The sequence below is a fragment of the Pristiophorus japonicus genome, chromosome 2 (assembly GCF_044704955.1).
Source record: "Pristiophorus japonicus isolate sPriJap1 chromosome 2, sPriJap1.hap1, whole genome shotgun sequence".
Lineage (NCBI taxonomy): Eukaryota > Metazoa > Chordata > Chondrichthyes > Pristiophoridae > Pristiophorus > Pristiophorus japonicus.
Genome location: NC_091978.1, coordinates 373019019 through 373032665, shown reverse-complemented (window position 1 = coordinate 373032665; position 13647 = coordinate 373019019). Strand labels below are relative to the sequence as shown.

General features: G+C 50.5%; 1 protein-coding gene across 1 annotated transcript in view; it reads right to left on the bottom strand.

Annotated features, from left to right (window-relative positions):
- Positions 1–5736: 5736 nt before the first annotated feature.
- LOC139250906 (B-cell scaffold protein with ankyrin repeats-like) overlaps positions 5737–13647 on the bottom strand; it is a 310021-nt gene continuing 302110 nt past the window's right edge. Inside the window, exons 15-17 of the mRNA XM_070873141.1 lie at positions 11453–11511; positions 9004–9049; positions 5737–6258 (exon numbers count right to left, since the gene is read on the bottom strand). Of these exons, the coding sequence (XP_070729242.1) occupies positions 9008–9049; positions 11453–11511 (101 nt within the window). The 3' untranslated portion in view covers positions 5737–6258; positions 9004–9007. The remainder of the gene's footprint in view (positions 6259–9003; positions 9050–11452; positions 11512–13647) is intronic.

The window sequence follows — 13647 nt, the reverse complement described above, 5'->3', positions numbered from 1 at the left end:
TGGGACTGAATCAAAATAGCAAGACAGAGTAACCAGAGGAACACCAAATCCGAATACAACAGAACTGTAACACTGACCTATAGCAATAGGTTTAACATTTCTAGCTTGAATGAACTCTCTAAGGACAGCATCTTGTACAGTTTGAATGCGTTGTATTGGCCAACACAGAGCAGTAATTTGCACCTTCCCAGAACTCTGCCTCTCAGGAACATCATCATGGCACTGACGTGCATGTGCAAACTTGCTAAAGGTTTAATTCCAATTCTGCTTTCCTCAAACAGTCTCGGCTGGACAGACATCGGGAACAATGAGCTGAGAGAACTTTGCCACGCACTGAAGGACAATAGGACTCTTCAGGAACTCTGGTACCTTGATAGACATTGGAACATGTATGTGTCCCTCCGTCTGTCTCTGTCCCTCTGTCTGTCTCTGTCCCTCTGTCTGTCTCTGTCTGTTTCTGTCCCTCTGTCTGTCTCTGTCCCTCTGTCTGTCTTTGTCTGTCTGTCTGTCTCTGTCCCTCCGTCTGTCTGTCTCTGTGCAGTTGTCAAACAGCAAACACTCATTTCTTTTTTCAGGATTGAAGGGAGTAATGATGATTATGCCAGAATATCTGAATTTGCTACAATCCCCTCCACCAATACCACCTTAAAGAAAGTGGTGTACGTATCTGGAATATGACCCTGCAAACGCATGGTGCTATTAACGCAGTGAATATTTAGAAATGTTTAAGTGTTGAATATTTCTATCTGTATATAATATATACAACTGTCAGCAAAGACTGACCAGTGAAAGACCAGAAAAGAGAAGGCCGAGAGGTGACCTGATAGAGGAATTAAAATGATTAAAGGGTTCGATAGGGTAGATGTAGAGAAGATGTTTCCCCCTGTGGGAGAGACCAGAACTAGGGGCCATCAATATCAGACAGTCACTAATAAACCCAATGGGGAATTCAGGAGAAACTTCTTTACCCAGAGAGCGGTGAGAATGTGGAACTCGCCCCCTTGTTCTGGACTCCTCCCACCAGAGGGAATAGTTTCTCTCGATTGACCCCATCAACTCCTTTAATCATCGTAAACACCTCGATTAGATCGCCCCTTAATCTTCCACACTCGAGGAAAGACAGGCCTGGTCTGTGCAACCTGCCCTTGTAGTTTAACCCTTTTACCCCCCGGGTATCATTCTGGGAATCTGTGCTGCTCCCCCTCCGGGGCCGATATATCCTCCCGGAGGGGGGGCCCCAGGACTGGACGCAGTGACTCCGGGGCGGGGGTGGGGGTCTGAGCAGTCTCGGCTGGGGGGGGGGGTGGGGGTGAGGGATTTAGGGCCCTCGAGCTCCCAGCTCGGGCCGTGTCTGAATCGGCCAGGGCTCCTGGCTGCATGTGTTGAATAATTAGTTCAACAGATTTCATACTGTTGCACACATGTCACGATGATGGCAATATGTGGTCAAAGAAAAGTTATTCTGGCTTCTTTTTCTTGCTTGAAGGAAAAAACTAGTATTTATGAAGCAACTTATAACATCTAGAGGATGCTCCAAGCCACTAAAATTAGTTGCTGTTGTATATACCGCAGTTATATGCGTACAGCAAGCTCCCATAAACAGTAAATGAGATTGAATGACCAGTCAATCTGATTTTGGTGGTATGGGTTTAACAATGTGTGTTAGCCACGATACAGGGAAAACTCCCTTCTCTTCTCCCAACAATGCCACGGGATCTTTAACATCCACCCGGACAGGCAGACGGTGCCTCGGCTTGACAGACAATGATGTGCACAATGAGTGGGGATTCTGCAACAGCTCCCGAGGAGACTGAGGGGCTTCAGATACGTGGAGAGAAGCTGGGGTTCTCCTCCCCGAACGTTCTGTGCTCCAAGGAGATTTCATTGAGGTCTTCGAAGTTCTGAAGGGTTTTGATAACTAAGGAGAAATTGTTTCCACTGGCAGGAGTGTCGGTAACCAGAGTGTCGGTAACCAGAGGACGCAGAATTAAAATCATTGGCAAAAGAACCAGAGATGAAATGTAGAGAATTTTTTTTTACACAGCGAGTTGTGATCGGGAATGCACTGCCTGAAAGGGCGGTGGGAGCAGATTCAATAGTGACTTTCAATAATTGAATAAATACTTGAAAAGAAATTGCCGGGGAAAGAGCGGGGGGGAGTGGGACTGATTGGATCGCTCTGTCACAGAGCCGGAACAGGCTCGATGGGCCCAATGGCCTCCTCCTGATGCTATGAATGATTGAGAGAATGCTGCCAACTGAGCCCAGCAGGAGGTGGGCACTTGGGGGTGTAACCTGCCCTGACCGTTCCACATTAGTTGCTCAATGTTGTGACCATTATTTTTCAGGTTGATTGAGCACCAGGTTGAGGAAGAGGACCTGGTGAAACTGAAGCAGAACTTGCGCCCTGCCAACTCCTGTCTGATCATCACGGGCTTCAGTGACGACCCTGAGGAGTGGGAGGGCTGGTGCGACTGGATCCTGCAGAGGTGCCGACTGTGTGACAGTGAGAAGCTCGTCCGTTTCCTCATCAAAATCTTCAACGGATTTCTCCAAAATAAGACTTTCTTGTGGATGCCACGGTGGTGCGAGGAGCTACAGGAACTTGTACAGGACAGGATCCAGAAATGCCGGACAGAGGAAATCAAAAAGAAACTGGAGAAGCTGAAAGAAACCATCAGCCTGCACTGCTGAGAAAGGTGCGGCCACTTTCCAAAGCTCAGAAACATGATCTTGGGACGCCCAATTGGATCGCTCTACCATAGAAGCAGTGCAGACTCGATGGGCCGAATGGCCTCCTGTGCTGTATCGTTCCATGATTTATAGAGCACCTTATCATCTCCTCAGGACATTGCAAAATACTGCACACCACCTGCATTACTTTTGAAGTGTAATTTATTGCAAGGGGGATAGAGTATAAAAGCAGAGAAGTCTTGCTACAACTGTACAGGGTATTGGTGAGGCCACACCTGGAGTACTGCATACAGTTTTGGTCTCCGTATTTAAGGAAGGATATACTTGCATTGGAGGCTGTTCAGAGAAGGTTCACTCAGTTGATTCCGGGGATGAGGGGGTTGACTTATGAAGACAGGTTGGGCCTCTACTCATTGGAGTTCAGAAGAACGAGAGGTGATCTTATCGAAATGTATAAGATAATGAGGGGGCTCGACAAGGTGGATGCAGAGAGGATGTTTCCACTCATAGGGGAAACTAAAACTAGGGGACATAGTCTCAGAGTAAGGGGCCGCCCATTTAAAACTGAGATGAGGAGGAATTTCTTCTCTGAGGGTTGTAAATCTGTGGAATTCTCTGCCCCAGAGAGCTGTGGAGGCTGGGTCATTGAATATATTTAAGGCGGGGATAGACAGATTTTTGAACGGTAAGGGAGTGAAGGGTTATGGGGAGCGGGCAGGGAAGTGGAGCTGAGCCCAAGATCTGATCAGCCATGATCTTATTGAATGGCGGAGCAGGCTCGAGGGGCCGAATGGCCAACCCCTGCTCCTATTTCTTATGTTCTTATATTCCTGTCACTCTGTAAGGCAAATGTAGCCGATCGTTTTAGACAGTAACGTCCACAAAGAGTGAATGCAATGAATGACCAATTCATCTGTTTGTGATTGCACGGGTTGGGTAGAAAATGTTCCCCGGGGCACAGGTTGGGTAGAGAATGTTCCCCCGGGCACAGGTTGGGTAGAAAATGTTCCCCGGGGCACGGGTTGGGTAGAGAATGTTCCCCCGGGCACGGGTTGGGTAGAGAATGTTCCCCGGGGCACAGGTTGGGTAGAGAATGTTCCCCGGGGCACAGGTTGGGTAGAGAATGTTCCCCGGGGCACAGGTTGGGTAGAAAATGTTCCCCGGGGCACGGGTTGGGTAGAGAATGTTCCCCCGGGCACGGGTTGGGTAGAGAATGTTCCCCGGGGCACAGGTTGGGTAGAGAATGTTCCCCGGGGCACAGGTTGGGTAGAGAATGTTCCCCGGGGCACGGTTTGGGTAGAGAATGTTCCCCGGGGCATGGGTTGGGTAGAGAATGTTGGCCAGGGCAGCAGGAGGACTCCTTCCTCTGGGAGTAGTGCCGTGGATCTTTTACTTGCCCTCCTGACAAGGCCAACACAGCACCTCTGACAGTACGGCACCCCCTCTACACCTCCAACAGTGCGGCATTCCCTCCACACTGCAGTGACGTGCCGGCCAAGAGGACGTGCTCAAGCCATGGGATGAGGCTTGTACCCACGACCATAGCTGCGGTAGCACAGTGGTGATGTGATTGGACCAGTAATCCAGGGGCCTGGACCAATGATCTGGAGACACAAGTTCAAATCCCACCCACAGCAGCTGGGGAATTTAAATAGATCTGGAATAAAAAGCCAGTGTCAGTAATGGTGACCATGAAACTACCGGATTGTCGTAAAAACCCATCGGGTTCACTGATGTCCCTTTAGGGAAGGAAATCTGCCGTCCTGACCCGGTCTGGCCGATAGGTGACTCCAGAGCCAGCGAGACACTCATTGGCTCACCACCACCTTCTCGAGGGCAATAAATGCTGGCCTTGCTGGTGACGCCCATATCCCAGGAATAAAAACCCTCCTCGCGCAGAGGCAAGAGCGCCAACTAATGAGCCTCGCCATGCTCAATCTCTGGCCCAGTTCCGGGGTTTGCAGCAACAGATGCTGCAGTTTCCTGCTGGGTGTGGGCTGCAAGTGAGGCTCTATAACAGGTGTGCGAGCTTGCAAAATGGCCCCCTTCATTGAATAATGTATTACACGTTTTCCCCTCTCCGCATCTTTCAACAACTGTGGCAGCATTGTATGCTGCAGATTGGAACAAATCTCGGCAGTAACCAGGAATTCAGGTATACAGAAAGATTCTATACAGCACCTTCCACAACCTCAGGATGAACCAAAGCACTTTACAGCCAATGAAGTATTTTTTGAAGTGTAATCACTGTTGTAATGGGGGAAACGTGGCAGGTAATTTGTGCACAGCAAGCTCCCACAAACAGCAATGTCATAATGACCAGATCAACCCTCAGTACTGCCCTTCCGACATTGCAGCAGTCCCTCAGTACTGCTCCTCCAACAGTGCGGCGCTCCCTCAGTACTGCCCCTCCCACAGTGCGGCGCTCCCTCAGTACTGCCCCTCCGACAGTGCGGCGCTCCCTCAGTACTGCCCCTCCGACAGCGCGGCGCTCCCTCAGTACTGCCCCTCCGACAGTGCGGCACTCCCTCAGTACTCCCCCTCCGACAGTGCGGCGCTCCCTCAGTACTGCCCCTCCGACAGTGCGGCACTCGCTCAGTACTGTCCCTCCGACAGTGCGGCACTCCCTCAGCACCGCACCACCTCACTGGAGTGTCAGCCTAGATATTTATGCTCAAGTCCCTGGAGTGGGACTTGAACCCACAACCTTCTGACTCGGAGGCGAGGGTGCTGCCCACTGAGCCACAGCTGACACACTAGTTGGGGTCCACACATATTGCACACTTGCTGGGACTCAGTAAGTTTGCATTTTGTTTCGCTGCGTCATTATTCCTGAATAACTCCATGAAGTTACTGAGGGCGATCTTGTAATGATTGACATTTTCTGGCAATTTAACTTGTTTGAGAAAGTGTTTGCTCCCTTGTGACCGACCATTTGTACAGACTTAGTTTTTGAAACGCCCCTGGATTTCATATTTATGCAAAGATAGACTTCCAACAAATGTCTTTATTCTTTACTAAAGTTTCACAAAGTCAGACAAATGAAACCACAAAGCTCGATGTTAAAATAATCATTTGACAAAAGCACACCATCAGTAAAAGAACACGGCTAACAGCGACTCAGTCAGGACACTGCAAATAAAACGTTGCTGCAGCACCCATCGCGGGAGTAGCACAATTCACAAATCTTTCATTCTGATCTGTCGAAAGTCCAGACCGGGCGACTCGTGGAAGCAAGAAATAGAAAGGCTGCTGTTGTGGGGCTTTGTTGCCGCTGTCAGTGCGTGTGGGCTAAAGGAGATGGGCTGGGATGTTGTGGATTGATGTTGTGAAGTTTGTCACACCATGACCCCGGTAATCGGTGGAACCGAACGGTAACCGAACAATAGATAATGCCTCGTCTGGTGCAGGCCGGCAGGAGAGTATCACCTTGCATCGTCCGGCCTTGCGTTTTTATATTCTTCCGAAGCTTTACTTAATTTGCACCGATTGCACAGCACTGCTGGCTGAAGTACCCAAATCTGGAGCTTTTTGGAGATAAGAACAGGAACACAAGCTGCAAACCTGCAGAAAACAAGAACCTTAGAAAATTAGAGACCGTTACATTAATTTCCAAACTGCAACATTCAACTATATGAGAAATAAATGGAATTAACATATTCTGGGGGTGACACAAGTCGGAACTTCTGGCCCTGCACTTTCTGGGCCAGGGAAGGCAGAGAGTGGACAGGTAACCTGAAAATACAGACTTGCATTTCTATAGCGCCTTTCTCGACCACCGGACGTCCCAATGCGCTTTACAGCCAATGAGGTACTATTTAAAGTGTAGTCACTGTTGTAATGTGGGAAATGCAGCAGGCCACTTCCGCACAGCAAGCCCCCACACACAGCATTGTGATAATGATCAGATAATCTGTTTATGTAATTGGCAAGTCTAGAACCAGGGGTCACAGTCTCAGGATAAGGGCTCGGCCATTTAGGACTGAGATGAGGAGGAATTTCTTCACTCAGAGGGTGGTGAATCTTTGGAATTCTCTGCCGCAGAGGGCTGTGGAGGCTCAGTCTCTGAGTATATTCAAGGCTGAGATCGATAGATTTTTGGACTCTCGGGAAATCGAGGGATATGGGGATCGGGCGGGAAAGTGGAGTTGAGGCCGATGATCAGCCATGGTCTCATTGAATGGCGGAGCAGGCTCGAGGGGCCGAATGGCCGACTCCTGCTCCTAATTCTTATGTTCTTATTAGGGCCAATTTTGCTGGGGTCGATGGAAATGAGCGCTGTGAGTAGGCAGTGCACTGGACCAGCCACGACATCACTTCAAGCCCCGTTGTCTCTGGTTTCTCTGCAGCAAAGTGTCATTGGACAGAATCTGACACCAAGCCACACAAGTAGAAATTAGGGCAGGTAACCAAAAGCTGGGTCAGAGAGGTAGGTTTTAAGGAGCGTCTTAAAGGAGAGAGAGGCGGAGAGGTTTAGGGAGGGAGTTCCAGAGCTTAGGGTCCAGGCAGCTGAAGGCACAGAAACCGATGGTGGAGCGATTAAAATCATAAAATCAGGAATGCTCAGGAAGGCAGAATTAGAGGAGCGCAGATATCTCGGGGGTGGAGGAGATTACAGAGATAGGGAGGGGCGAGGGGCGAGGGCCATGGAGGGATTTGAAAACAAGGATGAGAATTTTGAAATCGATGCATTGTTTAACTGGGAGCCAATGTAGGTCAGCGAGCACAGGGGGTGATGGGTGAGTGGGACTCGGTGCGAGATAGGACACGGGGCAGTGAGCACAGGGGGTGATGGGTGAGTGGGACTCGGTGCGAGATAGGACACGGGGCAGTGAGCACAGGGGGTGATGGGTGAGTGGGACTTGGTGTGAGTTAGGACACGGGGCAGTGAGCACAGGGGGTGATGGGTGAGTGGGACTTGGTGTGAGTTAGGACACGGAGGCAGTGAGCACAGCGGGTGATGGGTGAGCGGGACTCGGTGAGAGTTAGGACACAGGGCAGTGAGCACAGGGGGTGATGGGTGAGCGGGACTCGGTGCGAGTTAGGACACGGGGCAGTGAACACGGGGTGAGGGGTGAGCGGGACTTGGTGAGAGTTAGGATATTCTCCTCTTGCTCCCTCTAACGCGTGTAAAGGGGGACTCCACAAGGAACTCCCATCCTGCACCTTGAGGTGGCCAAAACAAAATAAAAGCACGAAGCTGTTTGGTTTACCAGACACACCGCTGACTCGGGTCTCTCCGACACTAACCCCTCTTGTGTGGGACCACGTTGGCCGTGGCCTGTGATCAGCCCTGGGCCTCAACCTCAGAGTGCAGCTCTACACCACTTGGTGAAAAGAAGCATAGCAACCCTTCCCTGAGGCACAGCACTGGAGGGGAAGGGGAAGGAGGTAGGGGGAGCAGGGCGAGGGAGAGGGATGGGTAGGGGACAGGGGAGGGGAAAGTGAGAATGAGAAGGAGGGAGGCGAAAGGGGGGTAGAGAGGGGACGGAGCAGGTTTGGGGGAAGGATGGGGAGGGGGAAGGGCGGGGCAGGGGTTAGGGTAGGGTGAGGGGGAAGGGGGCCTTCATATATTGTGTCGGGATGTTTAGCGGCTGCACTATGGGAGAACTGGCATTGAGCCGAAACCTCTGTCACTGGCGATCCTGGGAGCAGGGAACGGGGGCTTCTTGCCTAATGCTGAAAGATTCACGTCAATGCCGCGTACCACGGACAGAAAAGGCTGATTCACCCCCCCCCCCCCCCCCACTGTAAAAAGGCAGCTTTGTCGATGGGGTAAATGAACCCCCTTTGCTCCAACCTGCCTCCTGTGTCTTTGTGCCTTTGCATCACTTCGTAAGTAAGCCCAGGCTGGGAGGTGAGGAGGAGTGAGTTGGGCCAGAGGTACAGCAATACCTGCAGCCTAAAGTAGGGCTGCCAACTCTGCTTGGTGATAGTCCTGGAAGTTTCATCACAAGGCCTCCCGCCTTCAACAGCCCCACCCTGTCGAACATCTCTCCCCTCCCATCTCCAATATTTTTAGAATGAAGAAACCAAAACTGCTCGAGAAAAATTAAAGCATCATTTATTTTAAATGCCCGTTGATTTTGCTCAAAGACTAATCTTCCATTCCTGGAGACTCCAGGCCAATCCTGGAGGAGTTGGCAACCCTGGGTGTAAGTGACAGGAAGTGACAATGGGCAGACGAATGGTTTCTCAATCACTGATAGCCTGTAACTGGCATTAGTTCTGTGTCGTGGAAAGAGGTTGAACATTAATTCACAGCTGGACAGGAACAGAAGCAAATCTTTAAAATTAATTGTGTTTTACCTTTTTATTTTGGGTTTGCCAGTTTTGCACAGAGACTAGCGGGAGCCTGTAATACAGAGTATTAACATTAGGTGGCAATGTTGTACGAGACACAGACGCACAGACATACACACAGACACAGACACAGAGACACACACACACACAGAGACACACAGATACAGACACACAGGCACACAGACACAGACACACACGGATACACATGCACACACGGATACACATGCACACACAGCCACATACATACATGTTCACACACACAAGCACACATGCAGATACAGAGACACAGACATGCACACACACATACAAGGACACAGAGAAATATGTATGCGTGTGCACATATCATTGAGTCAATATTTAGACAAAATGTTCAATGCTTAGGCCGCCCATTGCTCATTCACCTTTTTACCACTTCCAATCGACCTGAGCTAGATCTCTCACTGAAATGAGCCCTCCTCACGTTGAGGTTTTGTTCCTTGTCTCGGATCCATAACGACTCTAAACCTGATGATAGTGTGATCGCTGTTGCCCACATGCTCCTCCACTAGAACACGCCCCAGTTGCCCCACTCCATTCCCCAGGGCTCGGTCCAGCTCTGCTTCCTGCCTCACTGGGCTGGAAACACACTGATTGAGAAAGTTCTCCTGAACATGTTTTGGGCGCGACTCCCCCTCCTTGCCCTTTACACTGCCCCCCTCCCCCAGTCTATAGTTGGATAACTGAAGATCTCCATTGTTATTACGCCATCTACATCTTTCTGAAATCTGTAATTTGTTTGAAGATTTATTTTATTAATTCCTGGGATGTGGGCATCGCTGGCAAGGCCGGCATTTATTGCCCATCCCTAATTGCCCCTTGAGAAGGTGGTGGTGAGCCGCCTTCTTGAACCGCTGCAGTCCGTGTGGTGAAGGTGTTTGGTTGTGTCTGAAACCGGTACCGAGGTTGGTGCTGGGTCGTCTGTCTGGTTTTATTTTTATTATTGTTTTTCTGTAGTGGTTTGGGACGACTGAGTGTCTCGCTGGGCCATTCCAGGGGCAGTTAATGGTCAACCACATTGCTGTGGGTCTGGAGTCACATATCGGCCAGACCGGGTAAGGGCAGAAGATTTCAAACAATCAAACAGAACCTTAAACGAGTCACAGAAGACTCACTCCAAACCCGCCTGTCCCGAGTACTGCTCAGCTACCGCACGAGACCCCACTCGCTCACAGGGGTGCCCCCGGCTGAGCTACTCAGGAAAAGGACACTTAAAACCAGAGTCTCGCTGGTTCACCCCAACCTGCATGATCAGGTAGAGAGCAGGCGGCAGCAACAAAATGTAAACGATGGTCGCGCCACTGTGTCACGGGAAATTGATCTGAATGACCCTGTGTATGTGCTAAACTATGGACATGGTCCCAAGTGGATCGCGGGCACGGTGATAGCTAAAAAAGGGAGTAGGGTGTTTGTAGTCAAACTAGACAATGGACACATTTGCAGAAAGCACCTGGACCAAACGAGGCTGCGGTTCACAGACTGCCCTGAACAACCCACAGCAGACACCACCTTTTTCGAGCCCACAACACACACCCAAAGGATCAACGACACCACCCCGGACCAGGAAATCGAACCCATCACGCCCAACAGCCCAGCAAGGCCAGGCTCACCCAGCAGCCCTGCAGGGCCAACAACACGCCAGCCCAGCGAGGGCACAGCCAACACACCAGAACAGACATTTGTACCGAGGTGGTCCACCAGGGAAAGAAAGGCTCCCAACCGCCTCACCTTGTAAATAGTTTTCACTTTGACTTTGGGGGGAGTGATGTTGTGTATCTGTAAAGCATGCACTCCCATGTTCCGCCACCAGGGAGCTCATCCCCTGAAGTCCCGAGGGATCCCAGCACTGGATATAAGCCGACCCCTAAGTCCTGTTCTTCACTCTGGAGTGTCTTATTAAAGACTGAGGTCACTGTTACTTTAACCTCCCTGTGTGCAGTCTCATCTGTGTTTGGAACACAATAACTCACCGACACCACACGGACTGCAGCGGTTCAAGAAGTTGACAATTAGGGATGGGCAATAAATGCCGACCTTGTCAGCGATGCCCACATCCCGTGATTGCAAATAAAATGGTACCATCCCGTTAAACGTGACCCGCATTTTCATCTCCTCCCACATTATGGTATCCTGTGACCCTTGGAATTTGCACCGGAAGTTGTGATTAATTTTTCAAATGAGTTTAGATGGGAGAATTGATTGCTATTTGTGCTCGAAAGTCAGGTGATGTGTTAAGGCAGTGTGAACCAGATTACACACGAGTTACACCCAAGGACAAAAACTTATTCCCTTTGTGTTAGCATTTAAGCAACAAAGGGAGCCTCAAAATATTTAAATCCCAGGACTTTTCCATAATCCAAAATAGTGCTGGTCACACAAGTGAGGGGAAGGAGGTGAGATATTAGGCTGATGATCATACCACTCGTCCTTTTGCTGCTGGAGTGCTGTACATGCTTTCATCCCCTCTGGTGTTCGTGTCTGCAGGGAGAGAACATTACATTGAGTTACATGGAAGTTACAGAACCAGGCCACCTCTAACAAGCCAGAGTCTAACCACCTCCCCTTGACATTCAATGACATTCCCATCGCCGAATCCCCCGCCATCAACATCCTGGGGGTCACCATTGACCAGAAACGTAACTGGACCAGCCACATAAATACTGTGGCCACAAGAGCGGGTCAGAGGCTGGGTATTCTGTGGCGAGTGTCTCACCTCCTGACTCCCCAAAGCCTTTCCACCATCTACAAGCCACAAGTCAGGAGTGTGATGGAACACTCTCCACTTGCCTGGATGAGTTGCAGCTCCAACAACACTCGAGAAGCTCGACACCATCCAGGACAAAGCAGCCACTTGATTGGCCCCCCATCCACCACCTTCAACATTCACTCCCTCCACCACCGGCACACCGTGGCTGCAGTGTGCACCATCTACAAGATGGGCTGCAGTGTGTACCATCTACAAGATGCACTGCAGCAACTCGCCAAGGCTTCTTCGGCAGCACCTCCCAAACCCGCGACCTCTACCCCCTAGAAGGACAAGGGCAGCAGGCGCATGGGAACACCACCACCTCCACGTTCCCCTCCCAGTCACACACCATCCTGACTTGGAAATATATCGGCCGTTCCTCCATCGTCGCTGGGTCACAATCCTGGAACTCCCTCCCTAACAGCACTGTGGGAGCACCTTCACCACACGGACTGCAGCGGTTCAAGAAGGCGGCTCACCACCACCTTCTCAAGGGGCAATTAGGGATGGGCAATAAATGCCGGCCTTGCCAGCGACGCCCACATCCTGTGAATGAATAAAAAAAGGTCCGTGCCGGTGTTTATGCTCCACACCAACCCCCTCCCACCCCTCTTCATCTCACCCCATCACCATATCCTTCGATTGCTTTCCCCCCCCCCCCCCACTCCCACCCCAAGCGTTTATCCAGCTATTCGCCTCACAGGGGAAAAGTTGAAACTTAGTGCCTTGGACGATGGGTTAGCGTCCCGGGATTGGGGCAGAGGTCAGTGCGTCCGATTCGTGGCACACGTTGGTTGTAATGGGCGGGAAACTCCTTTGGATGGGAGTTGTGTCACTGCCCTCTGCTCCCGAGCTCCTCACACAACCTCTCGTCAAGTGAAGCTCAGTTCCAGGAATGTTGCATTGACCCCTGGGCTAAACCCTAGTTTGTTGTGCCGTTTACACGGGACCTTTCTCTGTATCGATTGTGGTTGTAAGTAATTTGGGTTTTGGGACTCAATTACTGAGCATTTGGGGGGAATTGGAGTTTCAGACACTTCTCTCTGAGCCATTACACACAGGTTGCATTTAGCAGCTCAATGAATGGAGATCTGTCCATTTTCTTATTAATTACCAATTAAAGTACTTGTTAATTAAAGAATATTAAACTTGTACTCCTCGAGTGTGGAAGATTAAGGGGCGATCTAATCGAGGTGTTTACGATGATTAAAGGAGTTGATGGGGTCGATCGAGAGAAACTATTCCCTCTGGTGGGGGGAGTCCAGAACAAGGGGGCGTCACCTTAAAATTAGAGCCAGGCCGTTCAGGGTGATGTCAGGGAGCACTTCTTCACACAAAGGGTGCTGGGAATCTGGAACTCTCCCCCCCAAAACGCTGCTGAGGCCGGGGGTCAATTGAAGTTTTCAAAACTCATTTGGACAGATTTTTGTTGGGTAAGGGTATTATGAATGGACACGGAACCAAGGTGGGCAGAGAGAGCCGTGATCTCATTGAATGGTGGAACAGGCTCGAGCGCTGAGTGGCCACCTCCTGGTCCTGTGCTCCTAAGGTCTTTCAGAAGTGAGAAAGCTGAGCCCCCCTTGCTCACTAAACTTGCATCGCTGGTTTTGCGGACGTTGATTGATGAAGACCCGCAGCTCTCCGCCTGTAGTGTGCAGACTGACCAGGGGACAGTGGGCGGGTCAGGATCGGGTTGTCGGGAGACCAATACCCCCAGATCAGTGCTGGAAATACACAGCACCTTCACAGAGCAATGGCGACAACCTTTCTGGCGATGCATCCACACCTTAAAGGCCAACCAGTCCTTTCTGATCACAAATGCAAAATAAAATAACAAATATGCATTTATATAGCGCCTTTCACGACCA